The following is a 13,807-nucleotide window of genomic DNA, read 5'->3' on the forward strand; positions in this document are numbered from 1 at the left end:
TCAATTGGACGGGGATTGTAATGTCATGATATTTGACAAGTTGCTTCATTGTAGCTCAACTTGCGACAATACTTTCCACCATCTTTCACTTTGCGTGATATCTGTCAAGAGGTTGGTACATTACAGTCAAACTCGAGCTAATACTTGCCACTCTCTGATTGTACGACGCGTGACATCTCTCGAGATATAGTTTATACAGCCAAGTTTGCACTAATGCCTCGCAGCGTCTTACAATAGAGCGCGGTATCTACATGGACTTGCTTTTTCTCATCAACTACGTGATTGCCTCTGGCTGCCGCTCAGTTCCTCCCTTTGTGTCCATTGAGATAGAACATACCGACGAAATTATACACTGCGCTTGTAATGCGAAGACGATACTTGCCGTGGCTTCCACCCGCACAGGATTGTGAACTGCGCAATCCACCGAGATTGAGCCTCCTCGTACAATTATCTCTTGACATATTCTTAAATCCGTAGAGGGCAAGCCATCTGCACCTGCGCTAAGAAAAATGCCGCCAGATTCGACCGCCATGACGACCGTTGTTCTCGACGCCCTGGCTCAAGAGTCAACGCCATAGCCAGGCTCGTCATGTTTCCGCTCCATAGAGCCTGACGAGCGACGAATTGATGACAGACACCTGGACAGCAGCTCATTATAGCAACGGCGACGACATTGCCACGTCCTCGGATAGACAAACAGCACCAATCACCCCCACGGGACGAAGGGCGTCACGCACACTAGCAACACGCCCGGCTCAGATGAGAAATAGTTCCGTCAAATTTTATAGGTGTCGCTCACGAGCACCCGCAGCTAAATTAGGAAACCACTGTACGCCGTGTACTATACATGCATTTTTTAATAAAAATACCACAAAAAGAATTGTGCGCTTCACCAGCCGTAGCCGGTGACTTGATGGCTTCAAGCGGACGTGTCACTTCCCCTCCAACGGCCAACTCTGGCCAACCTGTCGCTGGCATTCCTTGCCGCAACATTGAACCTTCAGCCATGGCAGCCAGCGGCTCAACCCCCTGTCCCCGAGTGGATTCTGCAACGACGGGACGCTGGCAAAACTTTTTTCTCCTTTCTTTCTTTCCTTCTCAGCGGCGCCGTTTCAAAGGTCTACTGTGCTATCCGGGTCGGTCTATGCGAACATGCGGGACAGGGCCTCGAATAGCAGGCCGCCGAAGACGATGAAACCGAGGACACCTAGCGCCGTTAGTTGAAATGCCCACTGTCCAAAGGTACATAGCTGCCAAGGGGGGATGTGTCCATCTCAATGTGACAAGACTAAGTATCCATGCGGCAGGGCCATGGAAAGGGGATGGCACTCGGCGCAATGCGACGAGACGTGTTCGTTCCCGATGAGGAGCCATGCGCAACTGGTGGGAAACAAGAGCGGGAGAAAAAGGGAGACTCACCGATCCAGACGGGCGAGATGGGAGACTTGGGCGTCTCCTTGGCGCGCTTCTTGATCTGGTCGTCTGACTTGCCCATGCGAGCCTCCTGCTCCTTGGCGAACTTTGCGTTTCGGCGGCGCTGCTCGAGAGTTTGGGCCTGCAAGGCGGGTGGTCAGTACGTGGCGTGTTGAGAGACGAGGTAGACGGGCGTCGAGGGGAATCGGATGTGTTGGACGAACCATTGTGCCGGAGGATATTATTCGTACGAAAGGGGGTGGACGATGCGGGCGGCGTGGGAGCTTGCAACAGATGAAAGCGCAGACGGCAGAAAACACTTTATGTATTTGTGTTTGTTGGCGGGATGCGCGGGGACGGCTGCGTTTTCACAAAAAGATTGAAGAAGGCGACAAGATGCCAAAGTGCGTGATGGTATTCGGAGAGCGGGTGGGTGTTGATGCGAAATTGTCGACAGAGTTGAACCCGTGTCCTTGTCCGAGGCCGCGTTCCGGCCATGTGTCGTCAAGGAACCCTCGAAAAAGGGTCCCGCCACAAGCCGGACGTGTGGCTTGGGCCGCAGGTCGGGGCGGGCTTGCGGGGGAACTATGTGGCTCGCCCTGGCACCGCCACACACACTCACGTTTTAATGCTACATCATTGAGAGCTTGCTCAAAGCCAAGCTCGACTTCATGCTGTCGACAAGCATGCGCGTCAACACATCTGCTGCGCCGGCACGAGCGAGGACCATGGCCCTGGAGAGGATATCGCGACCAGTTGCAATGGCTGCGTCGCGGCGATTGCCGCTTGCGGCTCGGCCGAGGGGGAGATGGTACGCGACGGCCAAGGAGCCTGGCCCAACTGTAGGTTGCGCGCAAGCACCCTGCGCCGGGTGCAGCTCGAGCTGACACGTTGACACGATGACGCTACAGTCCCAGTTCTACAAGACGTTTACGCGACCGATTGCAAAGGTGCTCGTTGTCGCCGTCTTCTCGTACCAGCTCATCTACTGGGGATGGGTGAAGCTCGAGGCGGACGAGCACCGACAAAAGACAGACGGTACGATGGGACAGGGCTCTTTGTTGCGGCACCTTTGCTGACGGTTTCTTTGCAGCCGAGATTGCCGACCTGGAAGCAAAGGTTGGCACCCTGGACAAGGCACTAAAGGACGATGCGGAGGCCAAAGAGGCAGAGACGCCAAAGAAGAAGAAGGGGGGCTGGTGGTGATGCCGTCAACACGCGACTCGGAGCTCGAATATACCCCACTGTCGAAGCCGAGACGAACACGTAATGGAAGGAATCAACTTGCAGTCACTGCTGGAAGACGAAGCCGACAACGAGCAGACTGCACGAGGCGGACCCCTATATATCAACGTAGGATGTCGTGTATAATACAAAGTGTACAACACAAACAGCGGTTATACGTGTATATAAAAACCCCAACGCTAGTAGCGTCCATTGCTCTTCATAATGAACGGCGCCGCGATCCTGCTCGGCGTCTCGGCACGCCCTCTCTCCATCCGTCCAGGCACCACAATCGACGCAGTGGACCGAATATCGCGGCTGCTCGCCCCGACAAATACCCCGTACTCTCCGCGCTGCACCACCCACCGCTGCCTTGCGACCTGCCACTCGCTCAGATCCCGCCTGGTAAGGCCAAACTCGACCGTCGCCGACTGCCCCGGCGCCAGCCGCGCCTTTTCAAACCCGCGGAGCTGCTTCGGCGGAGCGCCAGGAATCCCCAAGTACAGCTGGGCGACTTCCTCGCCCGCCACGGAACCAGTATTGGTCACCGTGGTGCTCACCCTAGCGACAACATCCCACAAATCACCAGCATCGCCGGCAGACTCGACAAGTCCCTCGTCCTGCCAGAGCTCGACACCGCCATAGGAAAAGGTGGTGTAGCTCAGCCCGTAGCCAAACTCGTACCGGGGCGTGACGTTGCCCTCGTCAAACGCCCTGTAGTCGAGGTACACGCCCTCGGTAAAGTCGCACTGCGGGCTGGTGGTGTTGTCGGGCCCCCGGCCGCAGGGCGCATACACGGCGTAGTCGGACTCGTTCTTGGCCAGGGTATACGGCAGCTTGCCGGAGAAGTTGGCCTCTCCGTACAGCAGCTTGACGAGGGCCGCGCCGCCATCCTGCCCGGGCAAGTGGGCGATGATGGCGGCCGTCACGTTGGGGTGCTCGATCCACCGGTCCACGAGGCGGATCCCGGCCGCGTGGACGACGGCAATCGTGTTGGCGCATTTGGAGGCGACATTGTTCACGAGGGCGTCGCTCGGGTCGTCGTGGAGGCCGTCGCGGTCCCAGCCTTCTGTAGCCATGGCGTTGATGAAGACGAGGCAGGCTTCCGAGGCGCCGTTGACGTCGGGGTTGTCGGATGCCAGGTCCCAGTTCACCCAGGTGTTGTCCTTTTGGGCTCTTTGCTGAATAGCGCTCAGCGGCTAGACAATCTAGTTAGCTTTTTTCTTCGCCGTCACCGGTTTCCTCCGAGGTTACAGTTGAACGCACGTCGCTGATATACGCTGGAGCGTTGGAGCCAGCGCGCCCCCCGGAGATAATCGTGCCTCCCCTGGCCGCCTGGTCGAAGTGGTAGTCCTTTCCGAGGACAGCCTGCCCCATCTCCTTGGAGGAGTAGTAGCCCAGCTGAAAAAGCACGTCTGTGTTCTTTGTCGCGGGGACGGCGGCGTCGTACCCGTACACGGACACCATCCGCAGAGGCTTGGTGAACGGGAGCGCGTGGTTGTCATTCTTGACGAGCACGTGTCCCGAAATAGCGCCCTCCAAGAGGACAGGCTTCGACCGGGCGTCGCGGGCGTCAACCGGCTCGTGGGGCTCGGTGAGCTTCTTCATGCCGATTCCTGGCGTCGGGAAGCCCTCGTCCTGCCCGACGAGGTACCACGCCGCGAGAATCCTGCCGCGTGTCAGCCGGCAACGGCAAAGCGAGGCACCTGGCAGTGTGGGGAGACGAACCTTGTAGCCATGTCGGTGACCCTCGCCTCCTTGACTGTGTTGTTGCGCACCGCCTCGGTCAGGTTGTCCCCCCAGGAGCCACCCAGGGGCATGAGCATATCCAAGCCCGCGTTTGCGCTGTTCAAATTGTGCTGCGCGTTCCAATCGAGCATGACGAATCCCTGATAGCCCAATTCACCCTTGAGAATGCCATTCATGAGTTTGCTGTTCTCGCAGCCGTACGTGTTGTTGATCCTGTTGTAGGAGCACATGACGGACGCGGCGCCGGCTTTGACGCCATCCATAAAAGGCCAGAGGTAGTACTCGTGGAGCGTCTTGTCATCGATATTGGACGAAACTGCCTCCACGCCGAAATAGGGGCGGCGATATGTTTCTTGCTCGTTGGCGATGAAGTGCTAAACAGCAGGGTTAGCCTTAGGGGGAGAATGTACATTGGTCATGGCGAGAACCGTGACAGAATTACCTTGAGGTTCGCCATGACACCGGCCTCCTGCATGCCCGTGATGGTCTCGGCGCCCAACGCCCCCGCGAGATAGGGATCGACCGAGAAGCCCTCCCAGTTTCTGCCGCCGAGAGGAGTTCTGCCCAGGGGACCGGCGTTGGGACCAAGCGCGATATTCACTGGGCACGATTAGCCTCGCCCGTGTCGTTGAGAGCCGAGCACCCCCGTCCCGAGTTGACGGCAGGGGACTGGACCTACCGCCCTTGGCCTTGAACTCCCTCGCCATCCACAGCCCCCTCTCGTAGGTGAGGTTCCTGTCCCAGCTGGCGCCGACGTGAAGGCCCGAGGCCCAGGCGCTCACCATGTCTGTCGCGCGGACGCCGTTGCCCGCGTCCATGAGACACAGGCCATGCCAGTTGAGGCGCGGCACGGATCCGGTGTTGCCGGCACAGGTGTTGCTCGGGTCGGCGAAGCCGCGCGTGATGTTGACCTTTTCTCCGAGGCTCATCAGGGCTACGAATGCGCGGGCCTGGACGTAGGCGTCTGCCCATTGGCCGTGGCCCCTTGCTTGTGCTGCGACGAGCTCAGCACATGCTCAAGGTAGCAGAGATGTATGTTGTATAAACTCACGGGTTGGATATACAGGAGGCGAGACAGCAAGCGCCGCGGCTCCCATGGGCGCAAGCGCAAGCAAGACTGATTTCATCGTGGAAGTGTACGCCCCTGAGAAGGCGCCCGTAGAGTCTGGAAATAAGGAAATGAAAATGAAAATGAAAATGATGATCAACAAAAAAAAAAAAATTAAAAAATTGCAGAATGTCGACAAACTCGCTGACGTTAATATTCACGACCCCCAACGCGGGGAGCAAATGTCATGCCAAGCCACCAGACATGCACCGGCACTTTGCTGAGTGGACAGGAAATCTAATGACGTTCCAACCGGGGAGACTCGCCCGAGAAAAATGCAACCGAGGAAAGGCAGAGGATTTGCAAAACGGCGCAAATCAACCAAGGGAACCCCCACGCATGACGGAAGAATTAAAAAAATCATGGTGCACGGATTCCAGGGGCGGTCTAATCGGGTTGGTTTCCGGGCGCCACGGGTGGGCGTTGGGCTGCTGCGCCGGCAGATGGCGTCTGTCATTGGGTTTGTTCTTTGGATAATTCACTTGCTGCTGCACGCCGTTGGACGAGCGGCCTGGTCGTGGCTACAGGATTCCCATGCACAGAATTATGGGATTGTGCAACGGGACATTGATGTTCAACTTGATAATGGCAGGTAGTGCTACGTTGAATCCAAGCACGCGACCCTACAAAACATGGCACCTGAGGTCCTGGCTTTCTAATGTAGGCAAGCTTGGTCCATGCGCCGGGTTTCCATTGGCTGATGCAGCAGCGGCCACTGTCACGGCAACATTGAACCTTGCGTACTTTACCATTGTGACAAAAGTTTTACCGGTGCCTACTTAAGTACACTACAAAAAAGCGGACATTACTCCTTGTAGTGTAAGGGCTTTATTTTGCATTTTATACATCATCACATATGAGATACGACGGACTTGTATTTACTCTCGATAGATCGGATCGTAATGATGTAGATAGCACGCTAACCGTATTTATCCTCGCCCTGAAAAGTCTATTAAATTGGATACTAAATAGAAGAAGCTTAAGAGCCTCGTAAAACTATTGGCGACTCATGAGCATAAGCTACAAATTCACGTTTCTATGAACCGCGAAGAGAGTGCAGATACACCTTAGGTAGTTGACATCTTGCATTGTGCCAAGGCTGGAGGAGGGCCCTTCCCCCCACACAACATTGAAGGCCCAGGACCGCCTGGTATAGTTGGCTCAGCGAATTAAGTATCAACTTAATAGTATGGCTTTAAATATGAGCTTAAGTTTAAGTATTCATTTCTTTCCATTATTTTTCACGTAAATTTCAAGTACGTATTTTCCCCTTCATCTCCAATTCGTTTCTAGCCCCTGTTACAAGCCCTTGCACAACCTTGAAAGATGATACACAAGTTCTAGTCACAACCTGCTAATGCACGGTCAGAGGTGGGATAACGCACTTGTGGTCAAAGGGTTCTTTTCAGATGCTAAATACTCGATATCAGCTTCAAACAATATAATTCAAGCTGTAATAAATTTGCATGTCGTTACGCATTGATTGCCGCAGAGCCTTGCCTACATCATCATCTTCCCAATACTGTGACAGCCAAAGTTGCATGTACAGCACGCAAGTGCGGGCTGCTCGAGAATATTGACCTTGTGACTTCTTGTGGCTCACATCAATGCCTGGTTGCTTGGCGTTACCTGCAATTTCCTACACGTTGACAATAGTTTGCATGAATCAGAAACCCGCCAGTCACAGTAAAACATACTTGCCAAGGCCCTGTTTGTATTGCCAGCCGTCTCAACAAAGAAGCCGACTCCATCTACGCATAGTTGGGTGTGGTTTCACAAGTCGACTGAAAACAGCTAGACGACGTGACTCATTACGTCTGTTTGCCATCGTGAATGTCGGCACAGACTTCTGGGTGGTGCCCGATGCGATGCCCGTCAACATGCCATTTTTGGGTCGGATTGTGGCGGCGACGAACCACCGTGTTGATGGCGGTCAAGTTTGTTGACTATGGAATTTGCTTGACGGGCTTCATTTGCCGTGCTGTTTTTAGCTTGGCCTTCTAAGCCATTGGCAAGGCATCGAGATGGCCGAGCGCATCGATGCTCTGGCAGTGGTGAGTTGGGCGCCGTCGGCCCGTCGCTGGCCGTCACAAGACTCTGAGATACCCTGAGAGACATGCATGATGTTGGCATTATGATATAGAAATTTCCCAACGGGTTGGAGATCGTGTTTGTGGCTGGCTGCCCGTTCCTTTTTGGGTGAATGACTGCATACGCCAGACTGCTGTTCCTGGAAAGCGTCTGCAAGTGATGCTGCTGCTTACACCGACTTGGCCCAATGAAGAGCGCAGCGATCTGTGATTCTCACCACGTCACGGCAGACGCATTTGGCCTACTGGCCACGATATCTCTTGGCACTATCGTTCAGCTGCCATCGTGCCGTGCTCAGCAATCCGTTTTGAATCAAGAGTGGTGGACAAGACGTCCTTATTTGCGGTGACGGGTGCAATGTCACCTCGGGATGAGAAGATGACTGCAGGCACTGGAGTCGTATCGCATGCCAATAAGTCTGTAGCTCGGCAGTTGACTCAAGCCCAACGCGGTCGAGACCGGAGCATCTTGTATATAAATATCATGGGCTTGATCTCTTTTGCCCGCTCTGTCTCCAACATATCTGCCCAAGTCTCAAGTCTTCCCCGTCGCTGCCAATAACAAAACCGCCAAAAAAACATCATATAACCATACAAGATTGTAAGTAAAGGGCAATATTTTACAGCTCTCCCGCCTAACTGGTCCTAGGCAAGATGAAGCTGTCCATCAACATGGCCACCGTGACTGCCCTGCTCGCGGCCGCGTCTGTCAGGGCCACATACTGTGTTTCCGAAGGTAGCTCGGACCCCGAGGGGTTGACCAGATCCATCTGCAGGGAGCTTAATGGCTCGGAAACATTTTCTTGTTGGATAGGGATCTGGCGTTACAGCTATTGTTGCGATACGGGCGATAGGGAGACGCAGTTTAGAAACATTTGCACTCGTTGGGGGAGGAATGCTTCTTGCGGATGATCTCTCAAGAGACATAGGGTGGACATTGGTCCTCATCCGAAGGGTGTAAATTGCCCGACGTGACGGGTTTCTCTCTCTTTTAGATGGAATTGTTTGTCGCGAGTCGATGGTTTGACCTGGAAGCCAAGTTGCATCACCGTGAGGAAATGAAACACCGGTGAGAGAGTTGGCAGACCTAGCTTAGCTCGATTCAAGCCTGATTACAGGCAGTTGACATGATGGTGACGTCTAGGTGAAGGTTAGACATGCGTGACAGGAGGCAGGCCGTTTATACGCGTGCTCTTCGAACTTTACATTGCTGCAGTTGCGATGTAAGCCATGACACTTACAGCACCCATGCCACCATTTGCCATCCGATCGCACGTTTCGACCAGGCATGGCTGGTTTCTGCGCTGATGTATCCATGCGGCGGGACCATGCCGAACCAGAAAAAGTGAGGTGGGACATGTTGCAGGTCAACCTGAAGCCGTCGTTTGCCATGACACCTACAGCTCCTGGCATAAAACATAGAAGCAGCCCGTCCCTGCCTTCTCCATGTCCAATCCTCGGGATAATATCCTGGCGCAGTTTGACCTCATGGTAATTTGAGTTGGCGTTTGGTGTTTAAGCAGGCTTGGGAAGAGCAGCATGCGCCGTGTTTAGCCTAGGTGCCTCCCTCCTCGAATTCACCCGCCATGTAGTCGATTGAATTTCAGCAGGAAAGGCCAGTCCGATAGTGCTTTCTGGTGTTCCAGAGAGGTCGATGGTATCATCAGCCTGGTCATTGGAAGCAGCAAATGCAGCGGGTTGTGCCTGTCCGACGCCGCATGAATTGAGGATCAATGTGTTCCCCCCATTAAACGAATGTAAAAGAACCTTTCAATAAGTATGAGAGCGATAGAACCCCCCCTTGGCGTCGTGATGCCGGGAGCTTGGATGCAGCATTGATTTGCACCGTCAGTCAGTCATGAATCACGATCCACGTCGTCGCGTGTAGTTGCCAAGCTTTCTTTCTCACTTGGCCCAATCTTGCCCCACATTGGCTGCTTCGTCCGGCAGGAGCCAGTCAGATCCGCCAGTCTTTCAAGTTGCAGTTCGTCACTCTCGGCCTCTTAAGCTTCACATTGACGAGGCTGCAACTTTTTTTTGGCCCTTGTGGCGCGCACCAACTTGGCTGACGTCTCTTTAGCTTCGAGCATCTTTTCCTGCGCTGCCGCGCGCAGCACCGCCTTACTCCATGGCCGCTGGTCTCCCCTGCTCCCATTCAATACGCGATAATATTTGAATCTACCCCGTTCATCGACCCCCCATCGACAACTTCGCCATGGACCAACTCACTGGCTCCGGTCCCGAGCGCGCATTGCGTGATTCGATGGAATACTGGACGAAGTTTGTCGACAAATCCATATTCAAGCGCCTTGACACGGAGACATTTGAGGAATTCGTCCCGCTTGTCCAAAATCAGCATCCTCTCCCGCCGTTCGTGATCGCCCTTTTATTCCTTCAACCGCAGCCTTACAACGTCATAAGCCTCGATCCGCGGATACCTCCATATATACAGATTCTTACAAAACTGGGATACGTTGATGCGCCGTCCATTTTAAGGGTTCTGTACAAGTTTTCGTCGCTGCACACGCAGCTCAAAACATCGCAAAATGAAACCCAGTCCGCGAGTAAGGGCAACAACCCTTACCAGCGCTCAAAAGAGAAGAGAAAGAAACCGCAGCGGTGGAATAGTTCGGCCTGGGTGGAGGAGTTCATGTTCTATCATGTCATCAAGATCATTGTGGAGGGAACCGCCTTTCGAGAATCACGCGTCGTTCTGGAGCTGGTCCAGGTCATTTCCAAATGGATGGAGCTTTTCACCTCAGTATCCAGCGTCTTCGCGACAGATGTCATGGGCGAGTTGCAGAGTTCACAGGCCCGTATCGACATGGAGACTGCACGAGCTGCCTTTGTCCCGCTCCTGTTGCGACTGGTCGAGGTTCCTGCGCTTGTAAAGGCCATCAGTAGCCCACATGCCAAAGGTACGGTTTCCCGATCTCTGGCGTCAGGTTGGCAGGCTAACGTCTTTAGCTATTCGAAAAAGCCTCGCAAACAGCATGGCTGGCTTTATTCAGACACTGCAGCCGGCCCCGGGCTTTGTCGAACGGCTAGAGATCTTCCGCACGGAAACTTTGGCCAGACTAGACCCGATTGATAAGAAGGACCAGGCGGCCACTAATGCCGCTATGGACGAGCTTTTGGGGACGACTGTTGGTTTAGACAGTTTTGTCATTCCGGACCTGCTAATCTCCAACACCAGATCAGCGGTATATGTCTTTTTGAATGCATCAGTATGTTGCCAGATAGAGAGAGGCATGGCAATCACCGCTGACACAGACTAGCTTGTAGGACGTCCTTTGATCGACGACAATGTATTGATATCATATTTACAAAACCGATATCAGGTAGGTCTACACCTCCCCAGCCTGAGATGGCTGCCTGGCTGATCGACTTTGAAAGGGTGCAACACAGTCGAGCGCCATTGAATTGATAGTGGCATCGTTTGATATCCTCGCCAATGCCGTATTCCGCAACGAAGGGCCCAAAGACGCACATTTGTTGAAATCTTTTCTCGTCAACAAAGTACCCCTTCTCCTATGCCTCCTTTTTCTCCGGGAACCAACGTTTGACACCAACGCTTCCGAGTTTTGCATTACCGAGGCTCTGAGCCAAGTAGATACCAGCGTATTTCCCACCGCCTCGCTTATGTTTGACGAATCCAGAAGTAATAATCCGTACACTGAGAGTGTGCGCGAGGAATTCTGCACAGCCTGTGCCCTTCACGGCCTCGTGCAAAGGGAGCACGTTGAACGAATTTTGGGCGAGCTATCCATGTCATATGAGCCTTCACTAGAAAAGTACTCCAAGGAAAAGCTTGTTCAGGATTGTTTGGCCGACGCCGAAAAGGTCCAGGGATTAATACGAGAACTTGAGAAGATGGACGGCAACGTTGGTGCGGTCTGCCAAGCATTGGTAGAGGTATGAAATCTGCCAGCCGTGCCCTTCAAGAAGCTTCGCTGCTAACTTGGCCAACAGGTGATGCGTCAACTCTGTAACAATAAAGAAACCATGTCGTTGAAGCTTTTGTGCAGCCAACTGGCGCAGAAGCCTCGAATCCTCGACATTCTGTTGCTCTTTGAGAAGCTGCCCTCTATTCTGGACCCATTATGTCAACTCCTGGATAACTGGCGATACGAGGAGGATCAAGGCGAATACCAGCCCATATACGAAGAATTCGGCTCCATTCTCCTCCTTGTGCTAGCCTTTGCATATCGGTATAACTTGACTGCAGCTGATATTGGCATCACGTCGCCAGACTCTTGTATTGCCAAAATCCTTGGCAGAGCACATATTAGCCGTGACAGAGATGAGCTGACTGAGCAAGAAAAGGGTCATCTGAGCGGCTGGATTCATGGTCTCTTTGCTGACTCTGGAGGCTTGGGCGATGATCTAATGTCTTCGTGTCCGCCACAGGATTTTTATCTGCTCGTAGCGTCTCTGTTTCAGAATATTGTCGTGGCGTACACATATGGCTATCTCAGTGACGAAACTCTGAAAGGAGGTATAGAATGTAAGTTGTTTTTTGTTCCTGTTGTTTTGCCAGTGTGGAGTGTTACACCAACTAACTGACTTGCTCAGACTTGGTGGATACGTTTTTGCTGCCTTCACTTGTACCGGCACTGCGTTTCCTCGCAGACTACCTGTGGGTAGAGCAGAAAGAGCAAAAGGCAATTATCAAAATCTTGCAACTCATCCTGCTACCCAGCTCTATTTCCGGGGAGGCAAGCACCATGTTATCATCAGTTCGAAATCTAGTAGCAAAACCACTGGAGCACTCGCTGCGGACATATCAGCGCCAGGACCCCAAGAACCAGGATATCCAGCCACTGTTGAGAGCTCTCAAGGACAGCCTGCCGCTGTCGCGGCGAACCGGTGGCGCAGATCACAATGAACTCCAATCGTGGACGAACAGCTCCAGCGCGGGACTTGCTGGCGCCTTGAGACACACAGTACAGGGTCTCGTGCAATGGAGCATGCATCCGAGTGTTAATAGCATGCCCACATCTTACACACACAGACAGTTAATCGCTGCGCAAAAAATCATGGGAGCCAAGCGGACGCTCCGACTTCTTCTGGAGGAAGTCCGCACGCAATCCGAGACGGGCAGCGCAAACATTGTGTACGACGCCGTCGCGGCAATTGTTTGCGCTCCCAACGTCACCAATGAGCCTCCGCCAAACAACCAAATGATGGACGCATCGGGCAATGTTCCGCCCGCCGTTCAACGGCCCCTGACGCTCCGTGAAGTCCTGCGCCTCGAAGCCGAAGGGTGTAACAAGCTACAAAAGGCGGACCCTGTCCTGGCCGAGATTGTGGTCCGCCTCTATCGCCGCGTTGAAGCACACATGGCGATGCCCCAGAACCAGGCTATTCTCGAGGCACCAGGTATCCAGCTCGATCTTGGCTCTGGGGCAGGTGGTCTCGGGGATGTTGATGCCATGGCGGCTGTTGGTGTTGGCGCAGACGGCATGACGGTTGACGGGCTGGACATGGGTATTGGCGGCCCGGGAAGCGCAGGCGGATTGGATGCCACTAGCGACGGCGATTTGTTTGGCGGCCTGGATACGAATGGCATGGATATGTTTGGCTGGGGAGACAGCATGGACTTGAGTGGGAATTGAAGCGTGATGGTATCATTATTGAGGGGAACATGTAACAGTATATGGGCTGTGGCGATATGGGCTGTAGCGATATCCTCAAAGCGATGGGTCTAGACGTGTATTAAAACCAACATGCCGATTCTGGGACTTGGAGTTTCATAAAGGTCCGTCTGCGGTTTCTTTTTCCCGAGTAGGTTGTGTGCATACCTAATTGTCGGACTTGTATGATTCGAAAGGGTTTACCTCGCGCGTCTCTGTGGCATCTGTCTGCCCGGGTTGGTGTTGGGATCACTCGCCACGGAGAATATGACGCCCCTGCAGACCCTTGCTTCTCGTCGTGACAGGAATTCGAGGGCCGAGTGTATGAGCGATCTATCCTAGTCACTCTATCCTTTTGTGTTGGAAAGCGTTTGGGTGCTTGTGGATGTGCTGCCGCCCGTCGCCAGCGCAGCAGCCTCACGTACGCACGTGCGGTGGTCTGATTTCTGCCCAAGCATGCTGAAAATGAGGTGGTTTTTTCATGGATTCCTTATAGTTTGGTTGTAGAAGCCAATGGCTAGATTCAAATTCTGGCACTTGCACTGTTGACTCGTATTTGTCGAACCTAGTTGCAAACTTGTTACATG

The 13,807-nt window shown here is 53.6% G+C and overlaps 4 protein-coding genes across 4 annotated transcripts; 2 read left to right on the forward strand and 2 right to left on the reverse strand.

The window, feature by feature from the left end:
- Positions 1-1,142: 1,142 nt before the first annotated feature.
- On the reverse strand, positions 1,143-1,640 carry G6M90_00g096120 (uncharacterized protein; the record flags this gene model as incomplete). Its single annotated transcript, XM_066131504.1, has 3 exons — positions 1,143-1,207; positions 1,420-1,555; positions 1,638-1,640. The coding sequence occupies 3 exons, from the start codon at positions 1,638-1,640 to the stop codon at positions 1,143-1,145; spliced, it is 204 nt and encodes a 67-aa protein (XP_065987771.1).
- Positions 1,641-2,099: 459 nt separating this feature from the next.
- On the forward strand, positions 2,100-2,619 carry G6M90_00g096130 (uncharacterized protein; the record flags this gene model as incomplete). Its single annotated transcript, XM_014691233.1, has 3 exons — positions 2,100-2,255; positions 2,325-2,451; positions 2,507-2,619. The coding sequence occupies 3 exons, from the start codon at positions 2,100-2,102 to the stop codon at positions 2,617-2,619; spliced, it is 396 nt and encodes a 131-aa protein (XP_014546719.1).
- A 218-nt stretch (positions 2,620-2,837) lies between these two features.
- Positions 2,838-5,513, reverse strand: cel3B (Beta-glucosidase cel3A; the record flags this gene model as incomplete). The annotated part of the gene is made up of 6 exons (XM_014691232.1): positions 2,838-3,836; positions 3,904-4,306; positions 4,366-4,760; positions 4,829-4,986; positions 5,066-5,380; positions 5,438-5,513. 6 exons carry the CDS (start codon positions 5,511-5,513, stop codon positions 2,838-2,840), a joined length of 2,346 nt encoding a protein of 781 aa, XP_014546718.1.
- A 4,286-nt stretch (positions 5,514-9,799) lies between these two features.
- On the forward strand, positions 9,800-13,202 carry NUT1 (Mediator of RNA polymerase II transcription subunit 5; the record flags this gene model as incomplete). The annotated part of the gene is made up of 6 exons (XM_014691231.1): positions 9,800-10,502; positions 10,552-10,811; positions 10,863-10,925; positions 10,981-11,499; positions 11,557-12,091; positions 12,160-13,202. 6 exons carry the CDS (start codon positions 9,800-9,802, stop codon positions 13,200-13,202), a joined length of 3,123 nt encoding a protein of 1,040 aa, XP_014546717.1.
- Positions 13,203-13,807: the final 605 nt, after the last annotated feature.

This window comes from Metarhizium brunneum, chromosome 6 (assembly GCF_013426205.1).
Source record: "Metarhizium brunneum chromosome 6, complete sequence".
In the NCBI taxonomy this organism is placed as follows: domain Eukaryota; kingdom Fungi; phylum Ascomycota; class Sordariomycetes; order Hypocreales; family Clavicipitaceae; genus Metarhizium; species Metarhizium brunneum.